The following is a 15,619-nucleotide window of genomic DNA, read 5'->3' as shown; positions in this document are numbered from 1 at the left end:
CCAAAGATAAATATCATTTCACAACAAAAGCTATTATAATCCAAGTTTTATGAGTGCACACTAACTACTAGCTACAATAGGTATACAGGGCAAAAGACATTCATAAAGGTGGGTGTGTGTGTGTGTGGGTGTGTATATCAGAGAGAGAGAGAATTAAAAAAAATGGAGGTAGACAACAAACAAGATAGAGGCTAACAAGCTAGCGGCTAACAACAAACAATATGGTGGCTAACAAGCTAGCGAGATGGCGGCTAACAAGCTAGCGGCTAACAACAAACAAGTCAAGTCAAGTCAAGTCAACTTTATTTGTATAGCCCATTTTTACAAGCAGTTTGTCTCAAAGGGCTTAACATAACATCAGCAACATCCTCTGCCCTTCGACCCTCACATCGACTAAGGAAAAACTCCCAGAAAAACCTTTAACAGGAAAAAATGGAAGAAACCTCAGGGTGAGCAACAGAGGAGGGATCCCTCACCCAGGACGGGCAGACGTGCAATGGATGTTGTACAGGCAGGAAAGCAATTTGCAACATGAGAAATGACATTACTAAAAAGATAAGCAAAACAAAATCTCAACTGTTTAGTTTCACTTTTTGCTACCACCTCAATATGATTTTAACATTTCACAAGTTATAGGAAATTTATAGTATTGAAAATTATAATGAACTGCTGTAACATTCATGTATTCTTTTTTTTTTTTTATGTGATGTTGAGAATCACTATCCTATCAGTTCGATTTCGGCCCGTAGGGAGAACCACCCCGCCCATAGTCGGTACATAGAGGAATGACAGGCAGATGTCAACAATACACATTGGGTTGGTCATAGAGCCGGCTACAGTTCAACTTGAAGATCTGGATGGAGAGATACCTGCAGAAAGATACAGAGAGAGAGAGAGAGAGAGAGAGAGAGACACAAGACTACGAGGAGCACTGGACACACAGTTAGTGACATAAAATAATGAACTGCATGTTAATCTGACGAGGGGAGAGGATAGAAGAGGAAAAGGAGGAGGGGAAACTGCTTGGTGGATCATGTTTGTGTCCCCCGGCAGCATAGGCCTGTAGCAGCTTAGCTAAGATAGAGATTTAAAGATTAACAGTTAGTCAGACCTATTCTACCTGTGGCTATATATCATGAGGTGGGTGAAACTATGCCTACCAGCCCTACACACTTTATTTGGTGCTAACTATATGCTTTACTAAACAGAAAGGTTTTAAGTTTAGTCTTAAAAGTGGAGATGGTGTCTGCTTGTCGAACCCAGATTGGCAACTGGTTCCACAGCAGGGCTGCCTGATAGCTAAAGGCTCGTCCTCCCGTTCTACTTTTATAAATTCTGGGAACTGTAAGTAAACCTGCACTCTGTGATCTGAGTGATCTATTGGGAATATATGGGACTATTAGATCCTGCAGGTATGATGGGGCTAGTCCATTTAGGGCCTTATATGTAAGTAGGAGAATTTTAAAGTCTATTCTGAATTTTACCGGAAGCCAGTGAAGAGAAGCTAAGATGGGGGAGATATGATCCCTTTTACTGATTCCTGTTAAAACTCTAGCTGCTGCATTTTGGATCAGCTGCAGGTTATTAATAGAATAATTTGGACATCCTGACAATAGTGAGTTGCAGTAGTCCAGCCTAGAAGTAACAAAAGCATGAACAAGTTTTTCAGCATCACTCTGAGAGAGGACACTCCTAATCTTAGCGATATTACGGAGGTGAAAGAAGGCGGTCTTAGAGGTCTGTTTAATGTGATGAATAAATGACACGTCTTGATCAAAGATAACGCCGAGGTTCCTTGCAGTCGTACTGGAGGCCAAAGTAATGCCGTCCAGAGAGAGAATATTATCAGCTATTCTATTTCTAAGGTGTTTGGGGCCTAGAACAATGATCTCAGTTTTGTCTGAGTTTAATAATAAAAAATTGGAGGTCATCCAGTCCTTTATGTCCTTAAGACATGCCTGGAGTCTGGCTAACGGCTCTGTTTCTTCAGGCTTTAAGGATAAGTACAGCTGAGTGTCATCAGCATAACAATGAAAGTTTATGCCATGTTTCTGAATAATATTTCCTAGAGGGAGCATGTATAAGGTGAACAGGATCGGCCCAAGCACTGAACCTTGTGGAACACCGAGGCTAACCCTTATATATGAAGAGGAAACATTATTAACTTGAGCAAAGTGAAATCTATCTGTTAAATATGATTTGAACCAGTGTAGCGCAGTCCCTGTGATCCTAGTCTCATGTTCTAATCTGTGTAATAAAATGCTGTGATCTACAGTGTCGAAAGCAGCACTGAGATCTAGCAAAACAAGTATGGAGACAAGCCCGCGGTCTGATGCCATGAGGAGGTCATTTGTGACTTTAACCAGTGCTGTTTCTGTGCTGTGATGGGCTCTAAAACCAGACTGAAACATCTCAAAGAGACTGTTCCTGTGTAGGTGATCAATCAACTGATTTGCAACCACTCTTTCGAGTATTTTAGATAAGAACGGGAGGTTGGATATCGGCCTATAGTTTGCTAAGATGTCTGGGTCAAGTGAAGGTTTTTTAAGTAAAGGTCTAATAACAGCGGTTTTAAACGCCTGTGGTACATAACCTGTTGTTAAGGATAAGTTGATCTGATCTAAGAGGGAAACGCCAATCAAGGGAAAGACGTCCTTGAGGAGCTTAGTTGGGATGGGGTCTAAGAGACATGTAGTTGGGTTAGATTTGTTAATGCTGGAGGTCAGCTCGGGGAGGTCTATGGGCAGGAACCTGTCCAGAGATGGAGTAGGATTAAAAGAGATTACTAGAGATGGCACTATATTGGCTATTCTGGGAAGATCTTTATTGATTATTTCTCTAATGTTATTGATTTTATTGGTGAAGAAACTCATGAAGTCTTCACTGCTAAGAGCTGCAGGAATACAAGGTTCAACAGAGCTGTGACTCTTGGTCAGCCTGGCTACAGTGTTAAAGAGAAAACGTGGGTTGTTCTTGTTTTTCTCTATTAATGTTGAATAATAGGCAGTTCTGGCTTCACGAAGGGCCTTTTTGTATGTCAATAGACTGTCTTTCCAGGCCCTCTGGGATTCAGCTGATTTGGAGGAGTACCACTTCCTCTCCATCCGTCTTGATGTTTGTTTAAGTGTTCTTAAATTTGAATTATACCAAGGAGCTAGCCTCCTATGATTTCTAACCTTCTTTCTCAGTGGGGCAACCATATCTAAAACTGTGTGCAACGTGGCTGCAGTGTTGTTGACAAAGGAATCAATTACTGCAGGAGTAACGTTTAAATCAGTACGGTCTGTTGTACTGGTACATGGAGCTGAGGGGAGCTGTGATGGGATTGTTTCCTTCCGTAAATCTGTCTACACTATCTTCAGAGAGGCATCTGCTGTAATAGACCTTTTTGTTGTGTGCTGTAAAGTCTTCTAAAGTTAGTTCAAAAACTACAAGCGAATGGTCTGAAAGGAGGGGGTTTTGAGGGGCAACTGACGGAGGCTAACAAGCTAGCGGCTAATAACAAACAAGATGGAGGCTAACGACCTAGCCAAATGACGGCTAACGAGCTAGTGGCTAAAAACAAACAAGATGGCGGAAGACTACAATTAAGATGGCGGCAGACTACAACCAAGTTGGCGGCTGATCACGTGAGTGAACAAACAAAATGGCAGAAACCTACAACCACAATGGCGGCAGACTACAACCAGGATGGTAGCAGACTACAGCCAAGATGGCAGCAGACTACAACTAAAATGGTGAATGACTACACCAGGGGGAACCAGCACACAAAATGAACAACCACATAAAGAACAAAACAGCTAACAAATCAGCAAATTAATCAGCAAATTAGCACAGTCCTCGTTCGCGTGCAATCAGCTGGCTGTAGCGATCCACGTCGGAGGAAAAAAAAAGGAAAAGAAACGAAACACACTGCAGTCTATTTCTTGGCCTGCGAGAGACTGTGACCTTTGATTTGAAATAATGATACTCAAACGTTTGAGGAGTTGCTCCCTTTCGGCGACCAAGTTGCAGAAAACTTCACAGCTTATCACCTGAGTGACGTCACCTTAGATTCCATAGAGATGGCTGGCACGCAGCCAATGTCCGTGCCGGTTCGGAGTTTGAACTCAGGAATTTATGACTAGGGGTATGTCATGGGTGGGGGTCTCTAACGGTTAGTCACTCTAACTCAGGCTTTATGGGTTACATGTAGGCCTCTCTATTGTTCTCATCAACACATGGCTAGAGGTCCCAACAAGAGATAGATAAATACTTTATTGATCCCGAGGGAAATTCAGTAGTCATAATCACAAAGACTTGTTTGTTAGGTTGGTCAAAAACTGGAACCCGGAAGTTTTAGTGCAGTTCTAATTGGTAGCTTTAAGCAGTCATTTTAAAAAAGAAAACAAATTTAGTCAGTGTGAGTGATGAATGTGTGCTTCCTTCAGGATTTCCAGTGATATTGTCCTTTGCATGTTGAATATGCTAAATATCTTAAATAGTTGAGAACCTGCAGGTTCTCCGCCCTGTCTCCTTCACAGAGGGAAGATCAGGTGTCCAAGTGAAACGTCAACTCCTGGCACGTGTTTAGTCCACAGTAACACCTGGTCTTTGTATGGAGTCAACTTTCCTTTAGGAGTCAAGGACATTAACTGAGTGAACAAATCATCGCTGCACACTGTACAGCAGAGCAGAATCATTTTACTTAATGTACTGACACCGCTTCTGTCTTTTCTCTGTTTGTCTTGTTTGTCTTCTCGCTGTTTACATCCGGCTTGTCACTCCCCCTGTCTTCCCTCCCTCCAGCCTGTCCTAACTGTCGCTTTCAGTACGCACTGTCTAAAGGAGGCTGCATGCATTTCTGCTGCTCACAGTGTCGTTACCAGTTCTGCAGTGGCTGCCACAACCCTTTTCACACTGTAAGTCTGACACATTATTCTACGTCACGTTTATATGCCACAATTAATCAAAATGGCAATGGTGTTTGTCTCCTCCTGTTTTCCGTTGCTTATCCAAGTCTGGGCAGCGGGGGGGGGGGGGGGGGGGGGGCAACAAAGGGTGCTTTGTTTGGCCCTTCCTCCAGGATCAGTTAGCCTTGGGAGACCCTACTGAGTCACATCAGAGCTCAAGGGCACATCAGCTGGCTAACGGAGGTGGGGAGAATTGATTAATCACTCCACCACACCCAGATATTCACCGGAAATCGAACTGACGATTCTCCGGTCTCAATCCGCTTCTCCAACCACGGCTGCTATAGAGGTGATTGACATTTGACATACCTAAACAAGTGACAGGAGTCTCGTTGCCTGTTGTCTTCCTATCAGACCTGTGCAGTGGATGAATGCAGTGTGTCAGGATTACATGCCCATCATCCCAGAGACTGCCTCTTCTATCTCAGAGACTGGGAACCTTCCAGATTGCAGGCTTTACTGCAGGTACACACATACACACACTCACAAAACTGTGTAGACTTATGACCTCAGTTACAAATGGGATCCTGAACACTTATCCTAACTACTCTTTGCCTGACCCTGAAGTTGCATGAGCCTAACTTTATTCTAACTAATACTAATCTTAACCACTAGCCCAAAAATCATCTGTTTTCCAATTAATTGGCATCCCTGAAATGCATCCCTAAGTGACCTAAAAAGTCATATCCACTGACAGACACACACACACACACACACACACCTTCACATACATATCATCTGTCTGAGTTCTGCCTCCACCCCAGCACAGAGACGTTCAGTGTGTCATTCTGTCACCCAAGGCTGGACTTTGTTGCTTGCTAGAACTATAACTGAATATTGATATTTCATTTGATTGATAATAATTTTATCCTGTTTTGATATTAATTTTCTGTTGTAATGTAAATATTCAGGGCAAGCGGCGTGTGAGTGCTGAGTAGTGTGCATTTAACTAGTCACTCTTTTTGTTGTGGCTTGATAAAGAGCTACTGTTTTTTCATGGGGACATGGCTGGTTTAACGTTTCAAACACAGAGGGTTTCCTCAGGTAAAACTGAAGGTGTTTTGAAGGTGTGGGCCTGTTTTCAATTTTGTTGTTGTGTGATGTTTTTTTTTTCTTTTTTACTCTGGGTTTCTACTTTTATTGAGTTTAGTGCAATGTTTGTCACCCAATGCCATAAAAAACAGCATAAACAGTGTTTAACCAGTGTCCATCTTTTCTTTGTAACTGCCAGAACAATGCAGTGGCCTTCAACACTGAACCCCCTCATGGAACAAAGACAGGTAGGATCCAGGAATCCATCCAGACATTTATACACTATATGGACGAAAGCAGTGGGACACCTGACCATTACACCAACGTGGACTTTAATGACATTGCGGTCTAAATACACAGACGTTACAGCTAGAAGAGCTTCCACTCTTCTGGGAAGTCTTTTCACAAAATTTTGAAGTGTTTCTCCGTTCCAATTCATCCCAAAGGTTGTTGATGGGGTTGAGGTCAGGGCTCTGTGTAGCCCAGTCCACACCAAACTCATTCAACCATGTCCTTATGGACCTTGCTTTGTGCACTGGGGCACGGTATGTCTGTGCCCCAGTGCACAAAGCAAGGTCTAGAATAGTACTAGAATAGAAAAGGACCTTTTTCAAATTGTTTCCACAAAGTTGGAAGCATCGCATTGTCTTATTATGCTGAATCTTTAATATTTCCCTACACAAAAAGTAAGAGGCCTAACCTTACCCCTGAAAAACATCCCCACAGCACACCTGATTTTAATATTAAAGAGATGTGTCCCAATACTTTTGTCCATATAATGTAGTTCTAGACATACACAGACTTTTCAGGTGTTTCGAATATTTTGTCTGTCTTATCCATACCGACATGGAGAGGGAGTAGCAGCAGGAGTGCAGATGAGGTGAAGCAGTCTTAACAAAACAAAGAAAACCAATTCAGTTCAAATTCAGATTATATGATGACAAACCAAATCTCCTTTTTCACTATTACTTTGTGTTACAGTAATCAGATATTGTATTCATTAATAGCCCTATTTCCTAGTTTTGTTTGTGTGTTTGTATGCAACCCTGCATTTACCAGTAGTAAATTTATGTTATGCATTTATGTTTGTATTGTCTGTGGCATAAATAAATGAAAAAACATGGAAGAAGAGCAATTATTGTGCTTTCTGTACTTAATAACTTTCTTAAATGCTTTTCATTGTAACATTTATTATACGTGCCACGTCAAAATCAAATCAACACAGAAAAAGTGTTGAGGTACATTGTAGTCTTAGACAGCAGAGAGCAGCATAGACCTGCGAATACTAAAAGAAAGTTTCCATTAGGAGGTGCCGGGAAACTTCTTTATCCACGCCAAATTGAGAAATAACCAACTCGGCCGGATGATGGGTGGAGCATACTCTTGGTGACATGAGCTGATGGCAGCCATGTCAGACAGTTATGTCAGCCGCAGCCTGATTCATGTTCCTCTTTGGATGAATTGGAATCACTTTGGTAATCTTGTAATTTGTAATCTGGTACCACCATCAGGTCAACATTTTTTTTTGTGCAACCACAAAAATTCAAATGCAGACAATAGAGTTTGAGTCAGATTTGGGGAAGACAGCTTTGCAGCACAAATTAGGGCAATGATTGTGTCTCAGTCTGACTAAGCTTTAAGCCATGTTTTGAAGTTCCTAAGAGTTGAGAGTGACAGTGTTCAAACTCTCTATGCTGTTTCTAAGAGTAATTAGTGCAAACATACTGACCAAATGGTGTAAATAAAAGACTGGGCAGCAGGATGGTGAGAACAACAACAAATCAAAATCATTGCATTGCAAACGGGAAAAAGCGCACAGGAAAGAGATGATGGCAGTCATTCCTCTGGGACTTTGATTTTTTATTATTGTATTGTTGTGGAGTCGGAGTGGGATGAGACAGGAGAAGAAATCCAACTACTGAATGTTAGCATGCGAACATGCTGAAATAAATGTAAACACCTTTTTAGCATCAGCATGTAATATTGTCTTTGTGAGCAAGTTTAGCTTGCGTGGCTGTCGACTTGGTTTTGTTATAAGATATGTTGTTAAGGGCGGCACGGTGGTGCAGTGGTTAGCACTGTCGCCTCATAGCAAGAGGGTCCCAGGTTCGAATCCCGGTCTGGGCCCTTCTATGTGGAGTTTGCATGTTCTCCCTGTGCCTGCGTGGGTTTTCTCCGGGTACTCCGGCTTCCTCCCACAATACCAAAAACATGCACATTAGGTTAATTGGCTACTCTAAATTGCCCCTAGGTGTGAGTGTGAGAGTGTGTGGTTGTTTGTCTTTGTGTGTTGGCCCTGCGATTGACTGGCGACCAGTCCAGGGTGAACCCCGCCTCTCGCCCGTAGTCAGCTGGGATAGGCTCCAGCTCCCCCGCGACCCTGACGGATAAGCGGTATAGAAAATGGATGGATGGATATGCTGTTAAACATTTAGTTAGAAGCTTCTACTTTTTTAAACTGTAACTGCCAAATACTGTTCCCCATGTTCAAACTTGATTGAGTCCATTTTTAATCTTATCCTGAGTATAAAATTTGAAAATAATAATTATTAAGCATTGTGAAAGGGCCCTTGATCTTTGTAAAAGTTTTACATTTTTTCACAGCTTCCTTTGCCTCTGCTTTGTCTCTCTTTCTTTATCTTACCCTCTTTTGTCAGGTCTGTGTGGAGTGATAGAGCAGAAAGATGATGGAGGCCAGCAGCCAGACTCAGCCTGTGGAGCTCAGACTCAGCCTGGACATGCCGGACTCTGCGAGTATGATGGCTTTTTTTTTTGTCTCCAGCCAATGCAGCATGCCATATGTGTGCCACCCTTTTAAATGGTCATATAATAAAACCTTTCCATAGATTTGTTTTTTGTACAGCTCCTATTCCAAAAATGTTGGGATGTACTTCCTGTAGTTAATATCCTTTATACAATTATGTGCTTCCCAAAGTGGTGAACCTCACTCTATCCTTGCATGTGAATGAGTGAGCCTCTCGAGGATGCACCTTTCATCCCCAGGTACTGTCATCCGTTGTACCTGTTTACCTGTGGAATGTTCCAAATATGTTTTCAGAGTATTCCACCACTTTCCTCAATTTGATAAAGTAAAATGTTAAATATAGTGTTTTATATTGTTTTCAATTGCGTATATGTCAAGAAAGACATTCTGTTTTATTTCTGTTTTACACAGTATCTCACTTTTTTGGAATAAGAGGTGTAAATATTGTTTATAACAGACTTGTAGCTAAATGGGGCAGTCGTGGATCAGTGGTTAGGGTGTCGGACCCGTAACCGGTGGATCGCTCGTTCGATTCCCTGTCCCGGTGTCCATGGCTGAGGTACCCTTGACCCTTGAGCAAGGTACCTAACCCCCACTGCTCCCCGGGCGCTGCACGCGGTCGCCCACTGCCCCGGGTTTGCTGTGTGTGTGTGCACGTCCCTTGGGTGGGTTAAATGCAGAGCACAAATTTCGTTGGAGTGAGTTCCCTCCAATGACAAAATATGTCACTTTCAAATGAACTATTAAAACTAATAGTAGCTTGTTAATATCTGATCTGTTTATACTGAAGAGGAGAAGAGGATCTGCTGGCATGTTTCAACATATGCCTTCAGTGTCAGTCAGTTGTCTTAACACTTGATCAAAATGCTATTTAATAACAATGTTTAAACTGAAAAGACAAAATAAGACAAAATTCAAAACCTTTTACCAAAAGTGACTAATGACCAATGACTAATGTTGGTTAGGTTAGCACAATCAGATGTTCCCAGGCAGCATAATGTGCATGAATTCCAAAACAACTGAAACTCACATTAACACATTTATCAATTTACTGTATGGAGATTTTAGTAAAGCTGGCCAAATCTGCCAACTTCACCAAGTTTGAAAACACGTTGCCAATTCTCTATGATATCAGGAAAAAGTGAAACAGTTACACCAACATCTGTGAGGGTCTGACATTTAACTTCAATATATTTGGCCTCCAAAGTGTCATTTTTGGATGCTATGTAACTACTTCTGTGCTGCAATAGTTCTGTTTGCATTTTCAATTGTGTTTGTTTGGACAATGCTACGCATGTCTTCTAATAGCCAGTGCACACCTCATTAAAGCCATTACTCGGTAAGACATTTACTAACTTTTAATGGCGCAGTTGTTCACTAGCTTAAAAAAGTTTCTCATCACTAAGATGGACTTTACACAGAAATTTAGTGATAGATATAAGTCGATCAGGAGCGAACAGGGTCTGTGCCAAAGGTTGGCAGCACCTCTGTGACTTTACACTTGTGGCAATTGGCCAATGTCTAGCCAATCAAGTCTGACTCATGCCATATCTACATTTAATGTAAATTTTCTAGTAAGTGCCCTGTGCTGTGAGAAAACCATGCTCTTTCATACATTTTGGGATAATTTCACCCTTTTAACAGATGCTATAAAAAACATACATTCAGGAAGGTTAAAAAACCTGGTTCAACATTCTTATGATGAAGAAGTGAAAAAAAAATGGCTAGCAATTCTTTATTACAGGTGAATAATGACTGTAAGCAGCACAAGTCATTTCTGGTCATTCATGCCATGATGGAGTCAGACTTCATCAAGTTATTGACAGATCAAGATGCAGGTTATGCAATATTCTATACAGCATTTTAAAAGTGTGATGAGTGTATGAAACTTAATATGCAGCTTTGACAAAACAAAAAATTTTGTTTGACATGTAATTGATTTTTTCCAACTACATAAGCAAAATACACTATATAGACAAAAGTATTGGGATGGGGCTGTGTTTCAGCGGTTGGGCTGGGCCACTGAAGTGAAGTTGAAAACTTAATGCTTCAACATACCAAGACATTTTGGACAATGTTGTGCTTCAGACTTTGAAAACTCTCGTGGAAAGCCTTCCCAGAAGAGTGGATGCTGTTATAGCTGCAAAGCTGTCTATGTATTTAGAATGCTATGTCATTAAAATCTCTGTTAGTGTAATGGTCAGGTGTCCCACTACTTTTGTCCATATAGTGCTTTATATGATGAGTAATCAGTTATGCTGACATGGTAACTTACAGGATAAATTCTATTCTAGGTAGGTTTCTGCCTTATTATGGCTTCAGTGGTCTGACAAATCTAATGTCAAGGCAGGATAGCACATGGGGACAGTATTTCAGTTACATGATGCCTTGTTTCAGACCCAGGTATATACTCAGATTCTCTGAAAGCAGAACAGTACCTGCTCTCACAGAAATATAAGCTCCGATTGTCAGATGCATACAAGACAAGACAACTTTACAATTACAAAAATGAGAAAAACATACAATTACATCCATCTATTTTCTATACTACTTATCCATCAGGGTTGCGGGGAGCTGGAGCCTATCCCAGCTGACTACGGGCGAGAGGCGGGGTTCACCCTGGACTGGTCGCCAGTCAATTGCAGGGCTGACACACTAAGACAAACAACCACACACTCTCACACTCACACCTAGGGGCAATTTAGAGTAGCCAATTAACCTAATGTGCATGTTTTTGGTATTGTGGGAGGAAGCCGGAGTACCCGGAGGAAACCCACGCAGGCACAGGCAGAACATGCAAACTCCACATAGAAGGACCCAGACTGGGATTCGAACCTGGGACCCTCTTGCTATGAGGTGACAGTGCTAACCACTGCACCACCATGCCGCCCTACAATTACATATAAAGCATAAATAAATAAACTTTAACTGAAATCCAGCTACCTTGATGCATATCAATTAATGTAGAAACCTAGCTAACTTAACTTAAGTTACGCCATAGTACCATCATACCATTTACTGGCTTTTTAATATCGACTGTCCAAACTATTTACTAAACTATTTAGCCTGTTCACAGACAGCTGCCCCTCTTTGTCACTCCCTGTTCTCTCTTTGTACTCAAAGTGCATTGGTTGTGAAAATGGGCAGGTTAATCTATGCAGCCGGCATCACTGGAAATAGAATGCCAAAAGTAAATGTTAGCATTCAGATAGGAGGCCTAGATTGGTTTCAGAGAACTTTACCCAATTTGCATTATCTTACAAGTTAATAGCCTGACTGAGTGCCAGGCAACACTTTGGAGGAGGAGGCAGGTGAGGTCTGAACAGATACAAGACAAACCAAATGTTGAATCAAAATTTATGTTTTTCAAATAGGACTGAAACTATTTTAAGGCTGTATCAGAAATACCTGCCCAGTTGTACAAACTGTCTGATAAAATGGCATGATCATGGCATCAAAGGCAACACTTAAGTCAAGGAGGATGAGGATGGTTTGCCAGTGCACATAAGTATGTCATTTGTTACACTTAGTAAAGCAGTCTCTGTACTGTGCATATGACTGAAGCCTGACTGAAAGGTTTCAAAAAAGTTATGAAGCTCAATGAACTGCAGGAATTGATCTGTAACATTTTTTTTCTGGGATTTTGGATAAGAACAGTAATTTGGAGATTTGTCTATAATTCTGTAACTGGGATGGTACAAAAGGATTTGTTGTTTTTTTTTAAGAAGTGGCATAACACTGGTGATTTTTAAAATAGTTAGTTATGGCTTGAACATATGGCATGGAGAACAGATTTTAGGAAATTTATGGGAGCCATATCATTGAGACTGGTGGATGTATGCAAATGAACTGCAGTCTAGAAGGATCTTCAGGGAAATGTAGGCAAATTTTGTTAAATGAGCAGGACGTGTGGTGTGGGGGTAGAGTAGTTATGGGAAATTGAGAACTCATACCACTGATCCTGCCAACAAAAAATGTCTAATATTTATTTAATATTTATTTATCTATTCAGGTGCTTCTAATAGTGGTTTGAACAGTTTTGGAACTATAAGGAGTAGAGAAGTTGAGGGCTGATATGCACCGCTCATTAAACCAGTTAGCATGGTCATTGATTTTGTTGAGATGTGGAGGCCATTTAGCTAGGTTAATGAAGAAGCTGGTAAAGGATAGATCACTTAAGAGGGGAGAGTAGATTTTACGTTTCTGTGTTATTGTAGTAGGTGGTTATGTTGCATCAAAGGTCATAAATATATGGTCAGTGACAAAGTCAGTCTCTGATTGTGTATGGAGTCAGAGACATGCTGCACAAGATTAAAAGATCTGGAGATGAAAATTCAATTTGAGGGATTGTCAGTGTGGATGTTGAAGTCTTTAGCTATAATGGCCCTATTGAATTTAAGGATAGCAAAAGACGAAAATCTGCATTAGAATTCGGGGGGTCTATAAATATTTATACAACAAGAAAGAAGAGGTAGACAGGACAGAGAGGATGAAAGAGAGAGAGAGAGAGAGAGAGAAACATACATGCAATAAACATCATACATTACAAAGGACAAACATGACAGGTTGTTATAATTGGAATTCTGTAGACTATGTATTGTATGTATTTGTTTTATAGCTGATATGTTGTTTAAGTTGGTTATAATAACAATTATAACTCTGTGGGTAGAGCTCTAGTATATGGGAGCACTTCCCAGGTTTAAGCCAGCTCTCTGTGAGGAACAGGAAATCAGGGATGTAATCAGATCATTGAGAATTAATGATTATTTGCCATACATTGTGCATTTAGGAGGATAAAGGCAGTTGGTGCAAGAGGTTTGGCCAAACCAAGATTCCTACAATTGACTCTAATCAAAGTGTGAGGCCTGGCACTTGGAAAAACAGAATGCATGTGATGGGGGGGTATTAAATCTAGGTATAATCCTGACTGAAATGCTGTAGGAGCTGGAGGAAGTACTGCCTGCCTCACTACAGGAGGAATACCAGAGGAACTAGCTGAGGCATGAGGAAGCAGATGAATATTATCAACTATTATATGGTGACTTTCAGGTGAGGAGGATGATGACAGGGACATAAACAGTCAATCACATGGAGAGGACTGTACAGCATGCTGCAAGTTTGCTGCTAGCAGCCTGTTGCCTAGCATGCTTGCACTGACCATTTACTGTTGAATGTGGGATATGAGGCTCACTGTCATTTTCCTTCATAGGTAACATCATAAAATATTTTCATCCATTTTTCATCTGTAGGCTTCATTATTCAGTCGTCATTATTAGCAGGAGTCTGCCTTTGCAGTGTGACCATGCATGGTGTATTGTTATCCAGGAAACATTACCGGGAATACCTGGTCAGCCTGATCAACAACCACTCCATCGACCCCGCCCCCCTGTACAGCTCCAGTGAGTTGCTGCTGGCCTGCAGGAGGTACAAGGTGGATGAAACCCGTAGGGAGGGAGAGGACAACTTCACCTACTACAGCAGACTGCTTGAGGTGAGTGTGCATGTGTGTACATGTATGTGATTGGTAAATCTAACTGAACATTTTTTTAGTCATGCCAAGGCCAATATGGATGTCCACCTCTTCGGTCCGCAGGTGAATATTTAAACTGCTTAATGGATACCTTGAATTATACAGTGACATTCATGTTTCCCAGACGATAAATCCTAAAAACTTTGGTTTTGACTTTTTTTTTTTTTTATACTAACAATTCAGAATGTATTGACAGTAAATCGTAGCTAAGGGAGTTTCATAATTACACTCTAAATAAAAGCATTTTAATTGTTGAAAACAATTAGTGTTAATTAGTGTTTTTTATTTTTACGTCTATGGAATATTTGTTTTTCCTCATCAACTACATTGATTTTTGTAAATGTGTGCTTATTCTGAATTTGATTGCAGCAACACGTTTCAAGTTCAAACAGGGGCAACAAAAGACTGGGAAACACCTATTTAAATCATTTTTTGGATTAACATTCATTTGTAATGGGTGATAGTATAATGACTGGATATGAAACACTCAACCACTCACAAAGATGGGGTGATGAGTTTACCTATTTGTGAAATACATGATTACGTGTTTGAAAACACTTTGTTAAAACACACGGCATGATACGGTGACACTAACATCCCTCTCTGGTCTCTGCAGAAACTCATGGATGAAGTACCACTTGGCAACAAGGTGCCACGCAAGAAATAGTGAACACCCTGCTTCCTGTTTCCTGCAGTTTAGGGCAGATCATGGTGACCTTTAACCTAAAAGTAAGCTACAAGCGACAAAGAGCTAATGGTTTTCTCTAGGTTGTAGGTCTGTGAATTTGTATCCATGTTCCAGTGATGGTATAAATAGAGGAGAGTGTCATCTATGAAACTTCATTTCATCAGTATGAGCTTTGACAAATTATTTAATGGCCCAAAGGAATATTAATTGATTAAATACATCACACTGTGCTGCTACCTTTTTACTTACATTTTGACATCTCTGACATCATTATCATGGCAAGCAAAATAATTCTACTGGTACATTGAAATGTCACTGTTATTATTATCTGCAATACTTTATTGTGAAATCTGCACTTGTAAGGATCCTGTAGACATGCATAGTGATCTGATTGGTCAGTTATGGACAGGTTTTGTTGTGTTTCGTTTATTGCATGTAAAATTAAATACTGTGATTGAAATGTCTTCAAGCCTATCTACACAGTCTGTGATTGTGCATGTTTGAACTTGACACATGAGGTGTTGTATCAGAATTAATTTACAGATATTAATAGTATTTACAAGTGCTTTGTGACTGTTGGGGCGCGGCAGATGAAGTACCTGCTTTAAAAGGCAGGTACTTCATCTTGACTGGGTGCTGTGAAATTGTGGTTA

At 40.8% G+C, this 15,619-nt stretch overlaps 1 protein-coding gene across 2 annotated transcripts in view; it reads left to right on the top strand.

The window, feature by feature from the left end:
- LOC124069865 (E3 ubiquitin-protein ligase RNF31) overlaps positions 1-15,234 on the top strand; it is a 35,517-nt gene extending 20,283 nt beyond the window's left edge. Inside the window, exons 19-24 of one of the 2 annotated variants that reach the window (XM_046409356.1) lie at positions 4,789-4,901; positions 5,307-5,417; positions 6,184-6,232; positions 8,642-8,738; positions 14,074-14,239; positions 14,895-15,234. In XM_046409356.1, the coding sequence (XP_046265312.1) occupies positions 4,789-4,901; positions 5,307-5,417; positions 6,184-6,232; positions 8,642-8,738; positions 14,074-14,239; positions 14,895-14,945 (587 nt within the window). In that variant the 3' untranslated portion in view covers positions 14,946-15,234. Of the gene's footprint in view, positions 1-4,788; positions 4,902-5,306; positions 5,418-6,183; positions 6,233-8,641; positions 8,739-14,073; positions 14,240-14,894 lie in introns of those variants that run through there. The other variant, XR_006845114.1, reaches the window with a different exon arrangement.
- Positions 15,235-15,619: the final 385 nt, after the last annotated feature.

Source organism: Scatophagus argus, chromosome 13, assembly GCF_020382885.2.
Source record: "Scatophagus argus isolate fScaArg1 chromosome 13, fScaArg1.pri, whole genome shotgun sequence".
Classification (NCBI taxonomy): Eukaryota; Metazoa; Chordata; class Actinopteri; family Scatophagidae; genus Scatophagus; species Scatophagus argus.
Note: the sequence above shows the minus strand (reverse complement) of the source record. Positions and strands in the feature narration are given on the sequence as shown.